The sequence below is a fragment of the Leptosomus discolor genome, chromosome 9 (genome assembly GCF_034619465.1).
Source record: "Leptosomus discolor isolate bLepDis1 chromosome 9, bLepDis1.hap2, whole genome shotgun sequence".
Classification (NCBI taxonomy): Eukaryota; Metazoa; Chordata; class Aves; order Leptosomiformes; family Leptosomidae; genus Leptosomus; species Leptosomus discolor.
The window spans coordinates 551,514-573,272 of NC_141399.1; the positions used below are offsets into that span (position 1 = coordinate 551,514).

General features: G+C 54.3%; 1 protein-coding gene across 1 annotated transcript in view; it reads left to right on the forward strand.

Annotated features, from left to right (window-relative positions):
- Positions 1-21,759, forward strand: part of PLXND1 (plexin D1) — an 82,734-nt gene that overhangs the window by 26,072 nt on the left and 34,903 nt on the right. Inside the window, exons 5-15 of the mRNA XM_086469775.1 lie at positions 294-423; positions 1,749-1,923; positions 3,425-3,533; positions 4,465-4,567; positions 9,504-9,608; positions 11,900-11,989; positions 12,871-12,964; positions 15,394-15,557; positions 17,293-17,444; positions 17,655-17,754; positions 21,058-21,197. Coding sequence (XP_086325901.1) covers positions 294-423; positions 1,749-1,923; positions 3,425-3,533; positions 4,465-4,567; positions 9,504-9,608; positions 11,900-11,989; positions 12,871-12,964; positions 15,394-15,557; positions 17,293-17,444; positions 17,655-17,754; positions 21,058-21,197 — 1,362 coding nt within the window. The remainder of the gene's footprint in view (positions 1-293; positions 424-1,748; positions 1,924-3,424; positions 3,534-4,464; positions 4,568-9,503; positions 9,609-11,899; positions 11,990-12,870; positions 12,965-15,393; positions 15,558-17,292; positions 17,445-17,654; positions 17,755-21,057; positions 21,198-21,759) is intronic.

The following is a 21,759-nucleotide window of genomic DNA, read 5'->3' on the forward strand; positions in this document are numbered from 1 at the left end:
AAATTGAAGAAGTCGGACAAAATGTCACCTTCTCTTCAGTTCTGGGTTCAGCCTGGGCTGCTCTCACTTACCCTGAATCCTGGTGCTCTGTTGATGCTGGTGGGAGTATGTGCTCTTATGGTGGCAACTAGACACTTTAAATAGAGCAGCAAAGCTTTAGGCTTAGCTGCATGGATGGAGGAAAAAGATGTAGGCACAGGATTTTCTCAGCATCTTCCCTCACAAGGAAGTCAATGTTTTAATCACGTGTTTTAAAAATAATCAACCACGAATTGCTCCCCTGTTCATTGCAGGTGTTCTCTGCAGCACGAGTGCACCAACTTCACAGGGGCCAACTTCTGGGCAAGTGCAAGTGAAGGAGTGCAGCAGTGCCCTTCCATGACCATCTTGGAGCCTGAGATTAATATCGACAAAGAGAACCCGGTGTGTTTGACGTGAATACCAAATTAATCATGTGCAGCGTCCCGTGGAGTTGTTACCTGCTCTCAGGGCTGATAAATATCTATGCTGCTCTAGCATTGCAATGTGGCTCCACGCAGCTCGGGTATGGCTCGTGGGGATGCTGAGCTCTGTTGCATGCTACCGAGTCAGGCCAAGGTTCTCAAAAGCGCCTGGAGGTGACCTCCTGCGCCTCGGTACCCTGGAAGACCGCAGGACACCCACTGCTGAGCCTGTGGGTGAACAGGACTTCTAAAGCTGCTGTGCTGAACTCACTGGAGATTTGCAAAATTCTGGAATTCAGAAGATCAGCTGCAGGCAGCTAAATCAACTGATTTTCTGGTTTTATATTGTTGCTATTTTTAACAGTATTTTAATAACATTTAAAATGTTTTCATCAAAATATTTTTCGTTTAAAGGCAGACCCTCTCCCAATGGCAAAAGTGTCTCTGTGCCAAAGCTCTTGATCAGCCCTAACATGGGGAAGTCGCTCGTGAACAGGCAGCGGTTGGGACAGAGCCCAGACCGGAGCTGGAGAGAGGGGTCCCATGGCCCGGCTCCACTCCTGCTGCGCAGGAGCGGTGGGCTGGGGTCCGCAGGGAGTCACCCCGCTGGTGGCAGGGGAAGCCAGCCAAGCACGTGGGCTGTGTGTTTTCCTGAGTCGCCCTCCCCAAAAGCATTCCCTTTCTGCAAAACTTCCCCCTTGGAGGGTGACAGCTAAAAGCAAACCCTGCAGTCGGCCGGCTGGGCCCGCGTGTGCCGGGGGAATGCTGGCTTGTGGCCGCTCCCACGACCCTCCCAGCAGGCTCCCAGCAGCTCGACACCTCCCGTCACCGGTCCCTGGTACGGACTGGTGCAAGCCAGGAGGGTCAGGCACTCAGAAGCAGGGGTTAATTTTATTCTGCTCTTCCTCCTCCTCCTCCTCTGTCCCCAGAGCCTGGGGGCAGCTAGGGCGGAGGAGCCCAGCCCAGAGCAGGACAGACAGGGCTCGTGGTGGGTCGTGGGCCACGCAGCTGGAGCTTCTGCCTCCCAGCTGGAGCTTCTGCCTCCAAGCGCTTGCCGGGGCAGCCCTGGGCGGGGGTTTCGTGGCAGCTGCGGCTGCTGGAGCTGGTGGTGGCAGAGCTCCTACTGCTGAGGCGAGGTTCTGCGTGCGGGTGGCTCTTGGAGTTCAAAGTGCACAAAACGGAAGAAAAGGGCTACCTGTGGGCTTGTTTTGGCATCGCTAGCCTAAGGAAAGCTTGCCAAACAGTGACAAATCCTTAATATAATTTTGTGTGATAATAACTGATTTATTGTTTTGCCCAATATAGGCCCTGATAATACAGATAAATGGGACTATTCCGAACCTGAACGGAACAAATATTTCATGTGACTATGGAAATAATATCCACATGGTAGCCAGAATTGCTGGAGATTACGTAAACCAATTTATTTACTGCAGTTTACTTCCACGCGAGAAATATCCAGCATTTCCAGATGACCAAGGTGTGTAGAGGAAAACAAGCTCGGTTCATTCTAACCACTTTTGTGGATATAATTTTTCATAGGAATTTTTTTTTTTTTTTCCGATTGTATTTGCCAATAATGCATAAAGGGGAAAAAAGGCTCAAGCTGCTTCTGTTTTATAGGGCTTATGACTTTAAAGCATAGTGAGTTCCACCACCTTAACGTGAATTGACAGTATATCAAATGTATCCATTTTTGTTTAAACGTCAGAATTTAAAAGCCAGTTGTACTTATTTTATTAAGATTATCTGGTTAGAGCTTCTGCTTTAGATTTAGTAGGTACCAAACCAAAACTGTTTTAGCCCTGGGGAAATAATGTTGCTACTTATATTGATATTTTCAATCGCTTTTGTTTAATTTCCTTCCCGAATGTGCGCTACCTTTCAGGAGAAGTTCTGGAAGAAGAGCAAGTGCGTCCCTAAAGGCAGCTCAGAAACTCTTAATCCCGTTTATGCAGTCAAAAACCAGACTGAAGGTCTTCTAGTGTCCCCCTGTTTTCAGGTGGTACCAACGGGGGTGCGCAGCCCGAGGCTCTGTGGAGCTGCGCTCCAGAGGTGATGAGCACCTGCAGATCTGGTTGAAGTCAGCCGAGCCTTGGCAGCCGAGCTGGCCGATCTGGTACTGGCCCCTTAGCGATGGAGACAGCCCCACGTTACAGCTCCTTCTGAGAAGTTCAATGCTTCATTCCAGACTTGAGTGCTTGTTAAATTTTCATCTTTCAAGCCTGGAGTGAATACTCTATTGAAGATGGCTGACTTCAGTAGGAGAAGAATTAGCCAGTCCTTTTGAAATCCCACTTTTCATAGGCAAGTTTATAAAGCTGCATTGTTTTTCTCCCTAGCTATCCAAAGAATGGGAGATCATTAACTGTTCTGTATTGTTGGTTACAGCAATGTCCAAATGAATTTCTGGAATCCAATGCACTGATTTATTGTACATATTCTGAAAGAGGCATTGTCTCTTGTCCCTGGTGCTTATATGGCAAAATTGCAAGGAAAAAAAAAATTAAGCAATTTTGGGGGGAGGGGAGTTAGTATAGTGTGTTAGGTAGCCAAAAAAGGGATTTCCACTCTTCTCTGTGGGTTTGTTGTCATGGGGAAAGTGAGCGGGGTTTTAAAACATGATAACTAACATGTTTTAATTACCACATTTTTTTGAAATATCATTTAGCACCAACTGTAAGCGAAGACAATAATTAACTCTGCTAATTAACACTTGCACAACACGCTGGAATTTTCTGCTGAAAGTTGCAATGTTCTTTTCTGGTGAGGGTGATGTAAAGCCTTGATTTAAGAGGGAGAGCTGGAAGTCAGAGGGCAAAAGATGAATGGTCCGAGCTCTGAAATGCGGCTCGGAGGAAGCCCTGGAGAAAACAAATCAGATTTAGCCCTTGTTTTCCCAAGAGTCTGTCTTGTCTTCTGAGCATGAGCATGAGCAAGAGGCTCTTGCAACCCAATATTCTTTGGCTTAATTCTCTCAGACCACGTCGTCGTCGAAACTGCTCTCCAGGTCAACAGCAAAAACATTATCCGGGCCAGTTTCACCATCTATGATTGCAAAAGGACTGGAAACATTTACCCGAAGAGAGCGTAAGTGCAGGGCCATGGCGGGCAGGCGGCAGCAGGGCGCGGGTGGCACTGGGCGATGGGGATGGAGGGAGCCGTTTGGGGGCGGGAGGGTGCAGGCGCAGCGCTGGACGAGGGTCCCCCCGTGTGTGGTTACTGGGGGAGCGGAGCCCCCCTGCCAGCGGGGCGGCTGGGTGCCTGGGCAGGGTTTGGCAGGAGCGTAGGGGCTGCGCTGCCAGGGATTTACAAAGGAGGGTCCTCGCAGCGTCTCCAGCCATCTGGACGTGTTGGGTTTTTTTTAAATGTGAATAATATTTTTATGTAAAGCTTGTTCTGTTAACCCTTAGGCTGCGGAGGCAGCCTCCCCAGCGATCCCTGGGGGATCTGTGGGGCGATGAGGGAGGAGGGATGCATTCCCTTTGCTCTGCCGCCCCTTCCAGCCCTGGGAGGGAGCAGCCACGTACTCCTCCTCAGCGTGGTGGGCTGGAGCAGGGAGTCTCGTGCCACCCTCAGAAATTCATCCACCTTTCCGAAGCGTAACAGCGGAGCCTGACCACGGGATCCCCGTGTCCTGCCCACTGGTGGTCCCACGCCCTCTGCAGACCCCGAGGGAGAGCCTTCAGACAGGGGGAAAGGGTGTTTTGGAGGAAAAGAGTGGTTTTCCCTAAGCAGGGGAGGGTGGCTCCTGGTCTGTGTGGGCTGGGGCCAGGCGGTGGCACTGCAGGCGGTGACACCCCAGAGTTGCCCTCGCAGCGGCACAGGTGTGATGGGCTTTGCCTACGTCACCCACCAGCTCCCAGGGAGAGGAGGAGAGGAAAACCCAGCACCTGCCACCGGTTTGTCTGGGCACCATTAAAGACTGAACACAGTGTGTGAAGATGGATTGTAGGGCTGAGGTTTGGCTCCCCTGAGCAGCCTGAAATCTGCTTTTCTCACCGCACCTTTGCCATTTCAGATGCACGAGCTGCCTCTCGGCCAGGTGGAAGTGTCACTGGTGCCCCTCCACCTACACCTGTGTCTCCAACCACTCGCAGTGTGACGACGCGCTGCAGATGAAGGTAAGGCCCGTCAAACTTTGCTGCTTCAGGAGACCCTCCCACCTCACTGTGCTGTTGCTGTTGTTTTCCTTCTCCCGGGGATGGAGGCAGATGGCCTGGGTTTGGCAGCTCCGAGAACGGCGCTGCTCGGCATCACTGATGTGCCGCCTGGCCTTGGGGACTCTCCGCTGTCGGAAATGCAGCGATACGCTTCTCGCAAAGGCTCAGCAGATGGAGGGCTGAAGGGCCACCCTGGAGTGTTGCTCTGTGTGCATTGTGTCTGCAGCGCTCCCTGGCAGCGTGGGTGGGTGTGGGGCTGAGCCGGGGCTTGGACTGTCTCGCCTCGAGGTCGCCAGGCTGAGCCTTGCTCTGTTTAGTGACCAAGCGCGGTCTCGGCCACTCCTCCCAGCAGGCTCTGAGTCTCCCCCATCAGCGACCGGCACTTGCTGGCCCCGGCTTGTCCTGGGCTTGAGCTGGGGCACCCGCCTCTGCTGGCGTCCAGGAGGGGGATGCATGTGGGGCAGGTCAGCTGCAGCCGTGCCGTGCCGTGCCCAGAGGCGTGTGTGTGTGTGAGGAGGCTGGCAGCCTGGCTGAAGCGTTCTGCTGTCCCGCTGCCCTCAGCAGGCTCCGTCCGTTTGGCTCTTCGTCACCTCTCACGTCTGCAGCAGTGCCGCTGCTCCGCATCCTGGGACGCCTGGCTTTGAGTAACCCAGCAAACGCAGCAATACTTTACCATTCACTTAGCTTTGACTAGGCTCTTGCAGTATGTTAATAACTTGCTGGAGCACCCCTGGTGGTGCCTGTCTAGAGAAGAAAATCGCCCCTTTCCAAATTATAGCGTTAATAACCCAGAGGCTCAGTGCGTTACTGCTTCTGAAATTTAAATTGAAACTAATTTAAATAAAATTGGCTTTTTAGCAATCAATCTGCCGCAGATCCAAGCCAAGCTTTTACACTGTAAATTGAATATCCCTTTAGCACCGGTGCTCTGCTCCCATCTCAGCTGTTCCAGAGTTCCCCATGCTCGGCACTGGCAAGAGTTTGGCCCCGTGTCAGACGTCCCACCCTTACCCCCCCAGCTGACCCTGGGGCCAGCCCTGGCATCTGCTCCCCTCCAGCGGGGAGGAGGTGGTGGCTGCAAGTGCAGGGGACGGGGATGGAGATGGGGCCACCGTGTTGCAGCTCCATGTGATCGCCTCTAGTGTAAAACCCTGGGAAAGGTTTCCCGTCCCTGCTGAGTGGCAGCGCAGGGCAGTGCGGGTCTGCCCTGTGGCTTGTGAAGCGTGTCTGGATGGGTCGTGCATCCCTGTGCATCCCGGGATGCTGATACCGGGTGGTTTGAGGAAGCACCCTCTGCTTTGACAACTTCCCAGGTTTCAGAACGTATCTGCTGTTTCTTCTTGCGGTCTGGATGGGTGCTGGGCACTTGAAAACCATCGTGAGTGGCTGCTCCAGGTGTGGGACCCACACACTGAGGTGGGGCGATGGGGTGCCTGCCCTGTGCTGGGGCGCGGGGGGCTGTGCTGGGTGTTTGGTGAGTGCTGGGCTGCCGGGGCACGAGGCCTCGCAGCACGGAGGGCCACGAGCTGCAGGTGCCTGTGCTGCACGTGCTCCTGGGCACGGGGGCTGCTGCCCGGGGCAGGGGCTCTGGGGCCTGTCAGCCCCACTGGTGGCACTGGGTGACATCAGGGCTGTGGGGGTGGCTGGGGACCGCCACAGATTAGTCCTCGAGCTTTGGTCACGGCTGGTACGCATTGGGTTTCTCATTAAACCTAGAGGAAGAGCTTGGGCTGCGAGAGGACTTCTGAAGAAGGTCCCGTGTTATTGGATTGACTTTTTCCTTGATGAAGTGCCGCCTAGCCTGCAACTCGGCTGGCACACGCAAAAATTGCCTGAGATGATTTGTGTCGTTTGGCTTAAGTGCAGCTGCTTCCTGGAAGGCAGAGGAAGAGCAGTTATTCAGTGGAGCGGGAGCAGTGTGTTTTCCTGGTGTCCCTCCCAGACTGTGCCCAGGGAGATGCCGGGGAGGATTTGAGAACTGGATCTTGCTGAGTCTGGCTGCCCCTTCGTTCCCTGCCCCCCAAGGCAGAGCCTGGCCTTGTCCCCTACCCTGCGCGGGGCTCCTGGAGAGGGGACAGAGGGGACACGCCATAGAACTGACGCTGCGGGGGTAAAACTTTGCTGCAGTGCCCATGCTGCTGGTGGGAGGGCGTGGGGCTTCTCGCGCGGAGCCTCCGGGGGCCAGACCCGAGCCATCCCTTGTAAAGCCAAACCCGAGGCTGTGGCTGTCGGTCGGTGATGCCTCCCATGGTGCTGGAGTTGCTGCAGGACCCGGTATGTGGCTACCGTTGGGTCTGGTGGATTTCCATGGCCCGAGGCTGGGCAATGTCCCGGGGCATGGGAGCGAGCAGAGTGAGGTGGCATTGCCTATGGCCCTGCAAATGGGGAGCAGCCCGAGCCAGGGGGTGGAGTGACCACAGCCACCTGGTCCCTCCGAGCTGGCAGGGTGTCCCTGCCCCATCTGAGCTTGCTCCTGCGCATCTGCCGGCACCCAGCACTTGTGCAGCCATGCGCTGGAGGAGCCAGCCCGGCCGAAATCAGACCCAGCAGAGGTGTTCTGCTCCTGAGCACCAGTGCTGGTGTGCAGGTGGGGCACACAGGTGCTGGGACGGCTGGACCTCGGCAGCCCAGCGTTGGATCTGCCTCCCTGGCCATGGGGACTGTGTGGGACAGCGTGGCATGGGGTGCTTGTGTATCATCACGGGGAATAGCTGCTCCTCCGCCCGGAGGGAGGAGATTAGGGTCATGGAGATGGGTCTCGAGGAGCCTCGCCTACATGTTAGGGAGGGCTGCAGCCAGTCTTGCCACACCGCTCCCATCACTTCGAGCAGATGGTGAGAGCCAGGGAACCTTCCGGGAATAACTGTGCCTGTCCTTCCTTAAGGATAACTGTGCCTATCCTCGCTTTCTCACCTCTGATCTACTCCAGAGGTACAGTTCGGTTGGATGCTGCACCTGGTTTGGGCACATCCCTGTTTTATCTGTGTGCCTTTCTTAGCTCTTCCCTCCTGAGCAGTGCAGGACGAGGTGCTCTGTAGCCCTGGAAACATGGTGCCTCGTCCTACAGCCTGAGCTTTCAGTAAACAAGCCGTTGCTGGCATGGCCGCACCTGAAAACTGGTCCGCCGGGAAGCCAGCATTGTACTGGCATCATCCGCAGCATTTTAAACATGCAGACCCTTTGCCCTGATCCAGACATGAATGATATCATCAGCTGGAAAGCTCTATTTCTAGCCACTGATGAACAGCAGGAGAAGGGGCTGCAAGACGACAAGTTAATCAGTCCTCTAAAGTGTGTTTCTCTAGCAAGCTATGCCAGCTGCTGTGACATGCAAGGACGCACCAGGCCATAGGAGCTTTTGCATGAATTTTCAGTTGTAGCCCTGCTGGTTTTATTTTAACTCTTTTGATTCTCCTGGAAGAGGCATAGGACTGAAATCTCTCTCCAGGGCTTTGCCTTGTTGTTTTACTTCTCTTGTCGTGTGCATCTCTGTTATTTAATCTTCTTGTTTAGGCGCAATAACTGTGCTTGGGTAAGATGAGTATCCTGATAGAAATGAAGCATGTTTTCCACAGTCAGGCAGGCACTTCCAGATAGTTCCCTGCCCCCTAGCTAGGTCTGGGGAAGGCAAAAGAGAAACCTCATGCTCACTTTGTGTCCGGCACCAGGGATGTGTCCTGCCAGGCATCTCTACACTGGGAGGGCAGGCTCTACCTCTCGTCACAGCAGCAGCAGCACTGTCATCAGCAAAGTCACAATGGCGGTAACCTTTAATGCAAGCAAGAAGGAAATCTTGCATGCTGCAAATTATTCTGCATAATGGACCAAATATTTTGTTGTCTTTTACCCCAATGGCTCCACTGTCAAAGGCATTAATCTGGGTATACCCTGGGGCAACAGAGAATCTGGCTTCATTTTTGTGGTAGTTTTGCAGTGTGATTTACATCTCATGAGAGAACAGGATGGGCTTGTCATACAGACTTGAATTCTGAGTCAGCTCCAGTATCTGAGCCATCAATTTAAAGTGAGAACAAAAGTAGGGGGACAGATGACCTTTTAAAATCGTTTTACAGCTTCATTTAGGCCTTTCATTTCAGCTGTCCTACTGCTGCAGTCCCCTTGCTGAAGCCCCTGTAGCTCGTTATACCCTTTCCTCTGCGCGCACACGCGTGCACACACACAAACCCCCGCACGCTTCTGAAATGACACTGCGCAGGAGGGACGCCGCTGGAGAGCGAAATCTCTGCAGGGGCTTGCAGAAGCGCGCGTTGAGATGTGTGAGACGTTGGCTTCCAGCTGGCAGGAGGGGTCACGCCGGCAGGTTGGCCATTGTAGGCTGCAGTGCCTCCTTTTAGTGTCACTCTGGCCCCGTCTTCTGACATCTGAGTGCACATAGTGAGGGAGCTGCCCAGAGTGGCCGCTGAGGAGTGTGTACGCATTTGCTTTTTACCTGGGAGTACCTTTTTTCCACCCAGGGACTGGGAGCTGCTGCTGCCGCTGAGCTGGCAGAGGAGCCGGGCAGGAGCGAGAGGGGAATTCCTGCTGTGCTCCTCCCTGTGCTGGACTGTGGCTGTGGACCAGCCCTCCTGGAAACTCGGCCTCCGTGCTGTGGTTATCTGACAGCTCACAGAGGATGGGATTTTAAGGCAGAGACATGCTGGGCTGGACTTACAGCCTTTCTCAGGGGAGGAGGGCTCCACGTGGCATTACCACTCTGTGTTATCATGGTGCCGTTTTGATATTTCACTTCCTGGGGTTACAGAGTGATCTGACTTTACAGATGTAGTGAAACTAATCTTATCAAGGGCCCTGATGGGTCTTCCTGCCTCGTCACTGAGGGCGCTCAGCATGCAACCAGCTAACCTCTTTTTTTTTTCTCTTGCTTTGTACCTAACAGAAGAAAATTGACTGCCCACGAATTGTACCTGCCTCTTTGGACCCAATGCCCACAGGAGTATCTCGGGACATTATGATCTCACTGGCTAACGCGACTTTCTCTAAGGTAAATGAGTTCCTAGAGGGATCGGGAAGGTTCAGGTGAACCTGAGCTGGTGTGCAGCAAGGTGGCCAGGTCAGCCAAGGGGATTTCAAGTACAAGCTGGTTTCTGCCTCGGCAGCGGGTGATGGGGCCGGTCCCAGTGTTCGTTAGCAGCTGAAATCACTGTACAACAAAAGATGTTGGTGGAAAGCAGGCACCCCAATGGCGAGAGAGGTTGCATGGCGAAGCTGAAGGGAGATGGTGTTTGCATCCAGGCATTCTCCAGGGATCTCCCACAATTAATGATGGGCTTTTTGCATTCAGTGGGAGAAGGAGGTTTATATACCTTGTAAAACAGTCAGTAGAACAAAATGTTTGGGGGAAATTAAATTCCTGGTTTCCTTGTGGGTGATTGCTCCACCGCAGAGCGTACCAGTGTCATGCTTTCCCGGCACCGTGTGCCAGCCCGGCCCCCTGCCCCACACTTCGGAGTGAGGGACAAAGCCCCGAGCTGTGGGCAGAGAGCCCTGTGCTGGCTAAGCCACTGCTTGGAGTACAGCATGGAAATATCTGATCGTCACTGCCGAGCTCTTTTTTTTTTTTTGGTGAAAAGGTCTTTTCTGTGAAATTTTCTGGCATGCAAATTGTGATAGGGTGAAAAGTGGGAGTGGGCATCAAGTGGTGCCTTTGGAGATGCGTTGCACGCCAGGAGGAACCAGAGGAATTTGGAGCAGGGAGAATACTTGACTAAGCTCTGATATTTGTAGAAAGCTGCCCTGTGTCATTTTGGGTCAAGTCTTAGGGGGGCCCATGGTGCCTGCTTCGCTGTGTCCCTGTGGAGGATACCTGCACGCTGGACAGCCGGGCAGCTCTTCTGTCTGCAGGGAAAGGAGAAGGCTGGAAATGCTGGTGGACCTGCCCGGCTTGCTGCGCCCCAGGGGCTGCAGGGGTGCTGCCAGGCGGAGGCACCGCTTCCAGTGACCTCCCGCCCTTCGGTGCGGGGCAGAAGGGAGCTCTCCCCGCCTGGCCGGGGCTGCTGTTTCCTGCACAGGTCTGGCCTCTGTAGAGGACATGCCCTCTGCAATCAGCAACACAGGGCGAGAAATCCTTCTTCCTCTGTGGATGCTGGAGGTGGCTGAAGAGGAAGCAATACTGCGTGTAACCCAGTAGGAAATGCAGTCAGCAGGAAAGGGGCCGAGGCCCTGCCGCTCTTGGGGTGGCCGGAGAGGCTCTGGCAGTCTGGCTTCCTCCCGCCGCCATCCGCAAACTGTCCCAGGGCACCGGGTGGGATTCCTTCTCCTTTCCTCTCCGCAGCAGCTCGCGGGCGCTGCCAGAGCTCAGAGCATTGGAGACGTCTGCCCTGACACCTTGGCTGCCGCGAGGGGACTGCCCAGGCGGTGGGTGAGAGGCGAGGGGCACGGGCCAGCCTGCAGAGCAGGAGCTGCCTGGGCGCAAGTGATGCGCTGGAGCAGATTCCGGTTTTTCCCCTCCTGGCTGCCTGTGTGTTCACTGAGCCAGCAGCTGCCTGCCAGGAGTCTGGCGCTTTCTTTCATGTCTTCTATCAGATCTGTCGGTTTTCAAAGGGGAGTTAGACCTCAGTAGTGGTGGAGCATCAACCTGCTTGGAGATAGGATTTTTTTCCTGCAGGATGGGGGCACAGCAGTAACTCAGGGCAGGATATCATCCTTGTGTTATCAGGAAAACAGCACAGAAAATCTGCCTTTGAACTTACTCCCGGCTGGGTCCCCATTTGAATTCGAGATTTGCAGTTGTTGGGAGGAGAAGGAAGGTGGCTTTGAGCCCAAATCATGGACTTGTTTGGTCTGGTTTGGGTGAGGCAGCTTGGGACCATGTTGGCTCTTGGTCTGCACTGCAGCATGAGCTCTGAACACCCCCAGTCCAGAGGAACCCAGGTACCCCACTGGCAGGGGTTATGAGAGCATAGCCTGGCCAGGCACATCTCCTGGTCTGCACGTGCCGCATGTCCCCGGCTCCGGGAGCGGCTGCCCCATACCTGGTCACGACGCTCCCCAGCAGCGCGCCGGGCGAGAGCAAGGGCCAGGGCTTGGCTCCACGTGCAGTGCTCAGCCTGCAGCAGTTTTGTGTGTGGGTGTGTACCAGAGTGGGATTAATTGGGCACAGATCCCAGCCCCGTTTGCAGCATTGGGTCCCAATCGCTATTTGACTTGAACGTGGCTCAGGTACTGACGGCAGAAACCAGGTGAGACGCGGCGCCTGCCGTATTGGCCGACTGAGTCAGAGACCTGCACAGAACGGTTGTTGCAGCCGTTCTGCCCTTGTCTTCCCTCTCCCAGGAGACGGCTCTGGAGTGCCATTTTGGGACAGACAGGACGTTTGAAGCCCGGTGGGTGAACTCCTCTGCCGTGGAGTGCGTACACGTGCTGGTGAGTCGAGGGGTGAGGCTGGCAGCCCCTGTTTCCCCCACGGCGCGGGGTAGGTCTGGGGCAGGGAGGGTCTTGCCCCCAACCTCCCACCCGGCAGCTGGGACACCGCCTCTCCTCCTCCCTCCCTCCGCTTCCAGCTGAAAAAAGTGCAGACCGGGTTCACCCCTCCGGCAAGAGGCTCTGTGCCTGTGCTGGCGCTGGAAGAGCGATCCTGAGTCGCCGATGCTGCGATGCCTGCTCCGCGGGTATCTGCAGTGGCTCCAGCCCCTGCTCCCCTGGGGTTTGGGAAGGAGCTGCTTGTTTACCTTTCTAAATGGGAAGAGTTCAGTTCAGGCAAAAAATTTGTCCACCTTTCAGTGCTGCTATTTCTGTAGCCTTTATTCTGAACTAGGAATTGGCCTGAGAAAATGCTCGGGCACTGACTGAAGAGCGGTGTGTGTCATGGTTGGAGGGCAGACCGCACCTCTCAGATGCAGCAAACGTTTGGGCTTCCACTGAAGGGAATGTTGCGAGTAGAAACTGGAGAGGAGCGCTTTCCCATCATGTCACCCGAAAAACTCTGTAGTGTAGCCCAGCACTGAAAATGTGCAGACTGGCCAGTCTGTTAGTTTTCCTGTCCGTTTCTACTAAAAATAGCAGCAAGCCAGGGCTCTGCTCTCGCTGCGGTGTGCCCCGATGCCCTTCGTTGGGACCTCAGCAAAACAATTAAAACAGAAAACAGCCTTCCCTCTCTTTCTCTGTGCTAAAGATGAGACCCTTCTGTACTGAGGAGCAGTGGTCAGAGAAGCCTCATGAGGAATGTTACTCCATGTAGTGTGCCTATGGAACCTTTTATATTACTGAATTTCCTAAGCTTTTGTTTATTTGCTTTTTGTGTGCAGCTCCACACATCAGAAAAAAGCCATCTCTTCCCAGTGAACCTTCAGCTGAAGGACAGACCAGACAGATTTATTGACAGTCCAGAGATGATGACAGGTCTGAGTTGAAAATATTTTTATTCTGCTCTCATCTGGTCAGCTTGAATGACTCTGAAATCCTGGCAAAGTTAATGGGTTCAGGAGAGAGACCACGGCTCAGCTGGGCACAGCGCGTTGCTTTCTCTCAGGCACATACAAAACCTGTGTGTACCCAGAGTTGCACCGAGGTGAACATGTGCCCAGAAACCAGGCGGACGCCTGTGGACATGCATGTTACACCCAGGGGAAGTCAAGCCCCGTCCTTGAGCCCAGGCAGCGGTTGAGGTCTCGCCTGCCAGTGGCACGTGGGACGGGGTGTGCTGGTGCTCTCGGCCACAGCAGAGATGTGAGGTGTCCCCTGGGTCAGTGAGGAATTCCTCCTGGAGATAAGCGACGCAGGAGGGCTCTGCCATCAGCTCTCACAGGAGTGTGGCATCAAGGTTCAGCACGCTGTAAAAACTGAGTCTTGTTTTTTTTCCTCCTGTGCTGAGAAAGAATAAAATGTGTAAACACGTTTCACCCCTGTCCCACTCTCTGTCTCTGGGAAGAATGCTTGGATTCCCCAAAAAGCCCTTGCCACATCAGCAGACTAAGGCAGGCAGGCAGGGAGTCAGACCAGGAGTGCACTCGGACAAGGCATGTGGGTAAGTCAAGCCCGGCCAGTCGGCCGGCAGAACCAGAGCTTGCCCAAGAGCCGCTGGTCCCTGCCCTGGCCGGAGACGCGGTGCTGTGCCTAGCTGTGTGCTCGCGCTGGGGGCAGCAGCCTTGGGCTCCTCTCCCTCTCGGTAGTGTCAGCAGTTGTCGTAGAAGGAACTGATTTACCCTGGATGCAAATGAGAACTGGAAGCCTGAAGTGAGGTTTTCGCTGGCGGACAGCTGTAATAGGTAGAGAGGCGTTAATGCCAGCGGCCACCGACCCGGGATAAAAAGGTTTCCCCATAGTAAATCTCAGTGTATAAAGGAGGCTTATCTTGCAGAGCATTCCACGTTGGTGAAATAACCCTTGAAATACCAGTATGGGTAGGCATGAGACATGACTTCCTTGCAGAAAGAAGAGGGTGTCCTTATTTTTGAGATGTAACCCCGAGGAGAGGGGCGGGAGATCTGAGCTAAGACTATTTTGATGTGCAAGACTCTCAGTTCTCAGCGTGGGTGGTGCTGGGAGCAGGAACGACAGCGGAAAGAGTGTGGTGGAATCCCCCCTCCCCCTGCGTGGAGAAAGAGCTCGCTTACACAGACTGTGTTTGCGTTGATCTGAATTTGCCAGAATATTTGGAGATCCTGTGGGACTGTTAGACTGCTCTGGCTCCTCCTCGCCTTGATCAGATTGGTGCAAGTAAAATTAGAGAGGCTGACTTGCAAGCAGAGACAGAGATCTGACGGGCCACTTATAAATGCGTGCATCTTTTATACTGTTATTAGTGTTTATTATTTCGATATTTATTAGCTTTTATTGTAAACTGCGTTTTGGTAGTCCACTGAAGGAATCCCAGCTCTTTGCTGTTGAGTGGAAAACCAATCAGTGTAACTCACTGAGTGGACTCAAGATGAGGTGAAATAAGCTCTTTTTTTTGTGTGTGTGAAGAATAGGAGACTCCCTCGGTGCCGATGACGTTTCATCAGCACGAGCACAGGCAGGCTGTTGAAGGCTGGGGGGTTCGTTAGTTGCTTATGAAGCGCCTTGAGATCCTCCTGCAAACAGAAGTGCAAAATGTGACTGTTTCTTTGTTTTATGTTCTCCTGCAAAGCCTCCTCTGGGGAAAAGGGTGTGAAAGCAACGTTTCCTGAGTGTTTCTGGCTGTTTATCTCAGCGGATACCCACACTCCAGTGGCAGAAGTCTTTAGGCTGGAGAGGAAACGTAACCTAGGGCACCAGCTAATGAAGAGGTGAAAGCGGTGCAGGAAAATGATGTGGAAGCTGAGCTGAGCAGATCTGAAGGGAGAAGTCAATGAAAGGGGCCTGTGGTCACCAGGGGGAAGGAAGGGAACTGTAAACACTGTACAAAGCACTGTAACCATCCGATTTTTGTCAGAGTGTGGAAGCAATGTGATTGCTTTGCTAACAGGATGGAGCCAGCTTTGCCAAGCAGCTTCCCATGTGGATGCTGAGAGTTGGAAACATGTAGCATAAATTGACAAAAGGTTCTGAGTTTGGGTGTTGTTTGTTTTTCAAGGGGAAGAAAAAGGAAAAGAAAGTGCTAAATTACATTGCAGTGAGAACAAGCACCCAGTCCTTCTGGGAAATTTTCAGGATGGCAGCCAAGCGCTGCCTCATCTTGCTGTGTGTGCAAGCTGCTCTGCTCATCCACTGGATTTCAGATGTTACTTGCATTACTTGCGGGGGGGGGGGGGGGGGAGTGGGGCTGTGTTTGACTGCCTCAAGCTAAGCAAAGCTATGAGAGTCCCAGGCCCAGGAGCTCATGTTTTCTGTTGTCTCTGGTGGTTTAGTGGAGGTGTACAACTGCGCAACCGGGAGTGCCGACTGTTCTCAGTGCCTGGGGAGGGAGGACCTGGGGCACCGCTGCGTCTGGAGCGAGAGCAGCTCCAGCTGCAGGCTGCACGGCGAGCCCCACCAGGTCTCGGATGCCTGCCCAGCTCCTGAGATTAAGAAGGTGAGACCCGAATGCAACGTGGAGGGCGCGCGTGGGTGGCAGGTGGCGCAGAGGGCTGAAACGGGCTGCGCTGTCCCGGCTGGGGGCAAAAGAGGAACCGCACTTTGTCCCTGGCACAGGGCAGGGTCAAGACCAGCACTGGCTTTCTATGCTGTACCTCACCTGATACCAAGGACATCTTGCTAGTGACAAGGTCCAGTCTTCACCGTGTTAGTGGGAAAAACAACAGCAGCACAGTCAAAATGTCCCAGAGTTCCTGGGGTTGGTAAAAGCGAGAAAGATTTGTAGGGTTGGCTGAAGGATTCTTATCAGGAATAGCATTTAATGTGGACGTGAACCCTATCTCCAGGCACACGTGCTCTGCAGTTCCGCTGAGATTAAGAGTGGCAGAAGGACCTTTTGGCATTATGCATTTTGAAATGAGTTTTCTTTAAAATGTAGTTGAATGAATGTTTCTTGGGGGCATTTGGATCTGGGGTTCTGCTTAGAGGTATGGTATGAGCCAACAAATTTGTCCCTGGCAAGTAGCAGCGAAAGTATATAGAGCAAATCTTAAAATGAGCTCCCTAGGAAAGGAGAAGCTGGAGGGGCAAAACAGCGAATGCGAACATCAAGATCAGCAAGGATATGAGATTCCTGTTCTTAGGGAGGCGTGTAGCGATAGCTGCTCGGAATCCAGGCACTGTAACACTGCATGGAGGGACCGCAGGATCCCCATCGCTGGCCTCTTCCCCCTTGCCACTGTGGGAGAGGGGTGCTCCCCCGTGAGCCTGTCCTTCCCCAGCACACATCAAGTGTTATCAGCACCTCACCAGAAAATAATGGAAGGAAACCGCAGCTCAGGTCGCAGAGCGTCACAGGGCTCTGTCACTATTTCCTTAGCAAATAGCGGCTGGTAAATCCAAATGCTCCAGGGTCACGCAAGCGTACAAGCCCTCACAGAGCCCTGCTGGAGCGGGGCACAATGCAGCAGGCGAAGGAGGGCGCCGAGCCTGGTGGTGGGTCCTGCCCAGCCTTGGCCAAGCCAGTGCCACCGGGCACTTTGTGCTGCCTTTGCAAAGGGAACAGAGCCGTTTCTGAATTGGAGGGGTCTGTCTCACCCGCTGAATAATGCAGTCGCAGTGCCCAGGGATGCCCCTTGCGCGGTGGAGCGGCATCATGCCCAGCACCCCGTCCCCTTGCAGCGGTGGGGTCAGCCGCTGCCAGGTGAAAAACCAGTGGATGGATGGATGGGGAGCAGCCTTCTCCTCCCACAGTGCTGGACTTGTCCTGTGCCCCAGGGTGCCACAGTGCTGGTGTCTTGGCCACGTTCCACACATCAGGACACCGATAACTTGTGTCCCGAAGGGCCCCGCTGTGTTTGGGACAGCCCTTAAAAATGCGTTGGCAGGCTCTCTCCGGCACACCAGCATGCCTCCTCTGGGTTTGTCTCTGCCCCGACTCCATTCGAAGCTGTGGTGTGGAAGGAGCGATGTTTCAGCCCAGGTGCGTTGGGAGCTGGAGCGATCCCTGGCCAAACCCCAGCACCAGACCCAGCGCAGAAGGCCGATGTCTTCTCATTTGCAAAGCTACCGCAAGGGGAGCGTGGCGGCGGGCGTGCGGTGGGGGGAGCAGGAAGGCGAGGAGCAATTCTGTCGTCTTCGTGGGGGGCTCAGTGGGATGTAGGCACAGGCCTAGGGATGAAGGCAAGAAGCTTCCCGGTGGTTCTCCTCCAACCTTTCCCCTGGTGCCGCAGATCGAGCCGCTGCGCGGGCCGCTGGAGGGGGGCACCCTGCTGACCATCCGCGGGAGGAACCTGGGCCGACGCTTCAGCGACGTCCTGGGTGCCGTCAGGATCGGCAGCGTGCAGTGCGTGCCGCTGCCCGGCAGATACCTCGTCTCCGAGGCGTGAGTGTCGGGGGAGCCGGGGAGGGGGGTCCTGCCTCCTCGTGTCCCCTGCCCATGCCTGTCCCTCCCCGTCCCCATTGCTCACCCCATTCCCAGCCTCGGGCCGCTGCACCCTGGCACTGCCTGGCACGAGGAGGGGGAGGCTATCGGCTCTGCCCCACTGCTCTGGTGGGGTGGCACTACCGCCAACCTCCCCTTTGCTGTCCGCAGGATCGTGTGCCAGACCGGAGAGGCTCAGGAGGCCTTTTCTGATATGGTGACGGTAAACGTGAGCCGGGAAGGGAAGTCCAGGGAGCGATACTCCTACGTGGTGAGTAGCTGCCTCCTGGATGCTTCTTGAGTGATTCCCGCACCCCTTGAAATGAGCCTGCAGCCCCCATGCCCCCCACTGGCTGAGGCAGAGGATCTGGGACAAAAAGCATCGGGGTCCTCGAGGAGCAGCTGCCGTGTCCCTTCCCCTTGGTTACCTGGGCGAGGGGTGGCAAATCCAGGCTCCAGTGCGAGGGGCAGGACCGCAGGCAGGGTGTCGTCAGGCACAGCCTCGCTCCCAGTCTCAGCTTCTGCGGTGGTTTGTCACTCATCCTGGCTGTATTGTCATTTCTCCTCGTCATAAAAGGAGCTCATTTTTCTTGCTTCTCTTTTGCTGAGGTGCTATTTGAACCTGTGAGATTTTTTGAGGCTTGCAAAGTCTCTTTGTGCTGTGTAAGTTACGTACTGTGGACTCACATTATTTAGAACTGATATTTTTTGCTGCAGGAATTGTCTTAGTTTTTGCTTGAGAATAATGTGTAGGGATTAGACTTGAGCTAACCCCCTGTCATTATACAAAGAAAAGCCCTTTGTAGCTTTGTACTGTACCATCTCGCAAAGATAACTTTCATCTCCATAAACCTGAAAGAAATCCATACATTTCTTCTCTTTCTGACAAGCACCTTCGTCGTCTCTGGCTAGACGTTATTCATGGGCAGCCCCACGTGTCCAGGGCAAACACAACAGGATGGGTGCCAAGGGCATGCTGTTTACTCGGAGCCTTTGTGCTTCTGCTGTTGGTTTATCTGGGAAAGAATAGACTGTGCTGCAGTCTGCTGGCATGAAAGAAGACTTGAGCCCCAGGAAATGACATTTGATTCCTGGTAGCCTGTGTGGGGAATTTAGGGCAGGACTGTGGAGTGTAATTCCCCACCCTGTAACCTCGTGTTGGGTGTTTAGTTCAGAGAGGTTTACACAGCGTGCAGCCAGCACAGGCACGGCACATCCCAGCGCCCCGTAGCAAAGCCAAGCCTGGCAGCGCACGAGGAGGGGACTGGTGAGGCCAGGGCACTGCCAGGCTTGGCTCAGCAGTGGTTCCCTGGAGGGCGTTTGCTTTGGGACCTGTTCCCATCGTTTCGAGGCATCCATGCACACATCCAGAATGTCTCCGAGATCCGGCAGCCCAGAGTGGAGCAAGGTACCACAGGGGTACGACCCAGTAAAGGGACCTGGGGTTTGGGATTTCTGGTGTGTTGCCATCAGGATGCGTGTGCTGACTTGGCCACTTTGCGTGCTGCCGGGCCGATTGTCCGATGGACAAAGGGGAGAAGGGCCTGAGGAGTGGGAAAGGGGTGGGTGGCTGCTTCGCCGGCGTTCGGCGTGCAAGGAAAAGCCCTCTCAGGAAACACCTGTAAAAGCACCAGCGCTAAACAAAGCAAGAGGAGCAAAAGTCGGTCACTGAACTCAAACCAGGTCCGTGACAGCTCTGTGCTGGCAGCTTCTGGGCAGGCTCAAGGAGAAGGCTGTCCTCCTGGCAGTGGGAGAGGAGCCGTTCTGTGCTCGGGTGGCACAGCAGAAAGCTGTCTTGCGCCTGTTTATCTCAGCAAAGCTTGGAGAAGCGATGAGAGAGAGCCCTGCTTTGTGCACACGTGTGTCGGGGAGTGGAGTTGCACGATGTGCTCCACACCAACAGTGGCTTCCACACCATTTGCAAACTAAGCAAATGTTTTTTCGTTTTCTTGATTCTCCTCTCACATATGATGGCATGAAGGTGGAGTAGACTACGCCGTGCAAGGCTGGTCTCAGTGAGACCTGAGCTTGAGCGCTGATAGCAGTTTACCTGAAAAAGTTTAAAAGACTTTTAAAACTGCCCCTCCAAAGAAGGTCCTTTGTAAAATACCAGTGTTTGTTTGTGTGCCACATCTTTCAACGTCCTCGTTAGGCCTATCTGGAAGAGACAGAATTCAGCTGTATTTCTGCTAGGAGGAGGGAGAAACGTGATTGAGAGACTTCTCCAGGACATTATAGTAGGCTATGGATGAGATGAATTTGCCAAAGTCGTGATGGAGGTGATCAGTGCTGGGCATGCACTGAGAGCCATAGCCACTGGGTCTTGCTGAGGGTAAGAGCTGGAGGGCTTTGAGGAGCATGAATAATCCTCTGCTGTTGTTGTAACTGCACATTTGAATGCACAGGTTAGGGGCCAAGGGCAGGAGACAGCTGCCTGCAGGCACTCAGAGAAATACAAATTAACAAAACGAGTCCTATGGAAATGGGTAATGACCAGAAACACCAGAGGAAATGGCTGTGGAGGAATAAAGCAGTCTGAGCGTAGGACAAGGGCAAGGATAGCTATTAATAAGCATGTTTGTGTGGCTGGGATTGACAGGAAAGGGCATTAGCGCCAGGCGGTACGAAGCGGCTTAGCCCACGTTCTTCAGCCCGCCCCGGTGCGGTTTTGCTCTGCGGCTGCAGCGAGGGACGGGCTGCGGTGGTGAGCAGCCTTCAGCCACCCTCCGCAGCCCGGCGGGTCTTGTGCCTCCAGGGTTTGCAGTCTCTGACAGGGAGTTACCATGTGCCTTACGGAAGGGTCTTGAAATAGTTATTTGCTCTGCCCTTGGTGTCCTGTTCAAACCGGAGCAGGGATGCTGCCCGGCAGAGTCTCCTGGGGTGCTCTGTGTAGCAGACATGAGGGTTCAGTGCAGCATTAGTTATCAAAGCCTCAAGCTCATGAACCTCAGGAAGATTTCCAGGGGCTGCAAATGCAGATAACATACATGCTGTTTTCTGCTGAAAATGGCGAGAGGCAAAATAACTTCTCCCTTAGTTCCTGTCACCTCAAGAGATTCAGATTTGAAGCTTCCTTAAGAAGGAGTTTGATATTCAATTATCCAGACCCAGGTGGCTGTTTTCACAGATCTCAAGGCCATCATCCAGCAGGGCTTTAGCATTATCTTCGCATTCAGGAGGAAATGGATCTGGAAGGGCAGAGATGGTGGGAGCTGGAATGAATGAGAAATTTCCTTTTGTTGATGGACCTTGAGCTGTCACCAGCTGTGGACCCTCCATCGGAAATCTCAAGGGACTGGTGGGATCTTGGGCTCCAGTTTGGACTCATATCTCATTTATTGCCAGAATTCAGGGACTGCAGCAAGTCACAGAGGTTTTATATGATCTCACTCCTCAGCGCATGTACCTCTCCCCTTGTTCTGAAACCCTGCCAGCAAAAGCTTTTGCCGTGCTGCTGTTTCAAAGCCTTACAATACTGGATACTTAAAATTACTGAAGCAATTCCCTTGTGCAGTGTGGAGTATCCAACTGTGAATCTACTAGGCTAGAAAACAGATTTCCCCTTTGTCTTTAGCTTCCCGTGGTGCAGTCCATAGCTCCCCTGAACGGCCCGAAGGCTGGAGGAACCAGAGTGACCATCAGAGGCAGCAGGCTGGACGTCGGCTCTGAGCTCCGCGTCCTTGTCAATGCTTCCAAGCAGTGCACGGACCTCAGGTGGGACTGGGTCTGGGGGCTGGCGCTGGGGGAGTGACAGGAGCCAAAGCGTTAGGAAGGATGGCGTTGTCCCCCAGGAGATCCGGGAGAGCTGGGGTTTGGGTGGGGGGCACCACTGCGTGCTGCTGCTAAGCCTTGGAGCCAGAGTAGCACCCCCACCAGCCGGCTTGGCTGCTGCCTCCTGCCTTTCCAGCGCCCGTCAGCCTGGCGTCCCCGGAGCGGTGAGGCAGAGCTGCGGTGCGGGTGCCTGGCACAGGATGGGGCGAGTTCCTCTGACGAAGTGACGGCGCTGACGCTGCCAGGCCCCCTGGGTGGTCTGGGACCAGGACCAAAACCCTGGGAGCAGAGCAGACGCAGGCTTTGTTCCCGTATCTGCTGGAGGCAGGAGGCACCTGCGTGCCCAGGGTCCCCCTCCCACAGCAGCTTGCTGGTCAGAAGAAACCCTTCCTCCTGTATGTTCCTGTCTCGTCAGGGGGAAGGAGTAGGAGCCTGCCCTTTCCCCCTGACTGTATGGGAGATCAGTCTGGCAGCCTGGGATGGTATATGGTGAGTACTGCTCGTT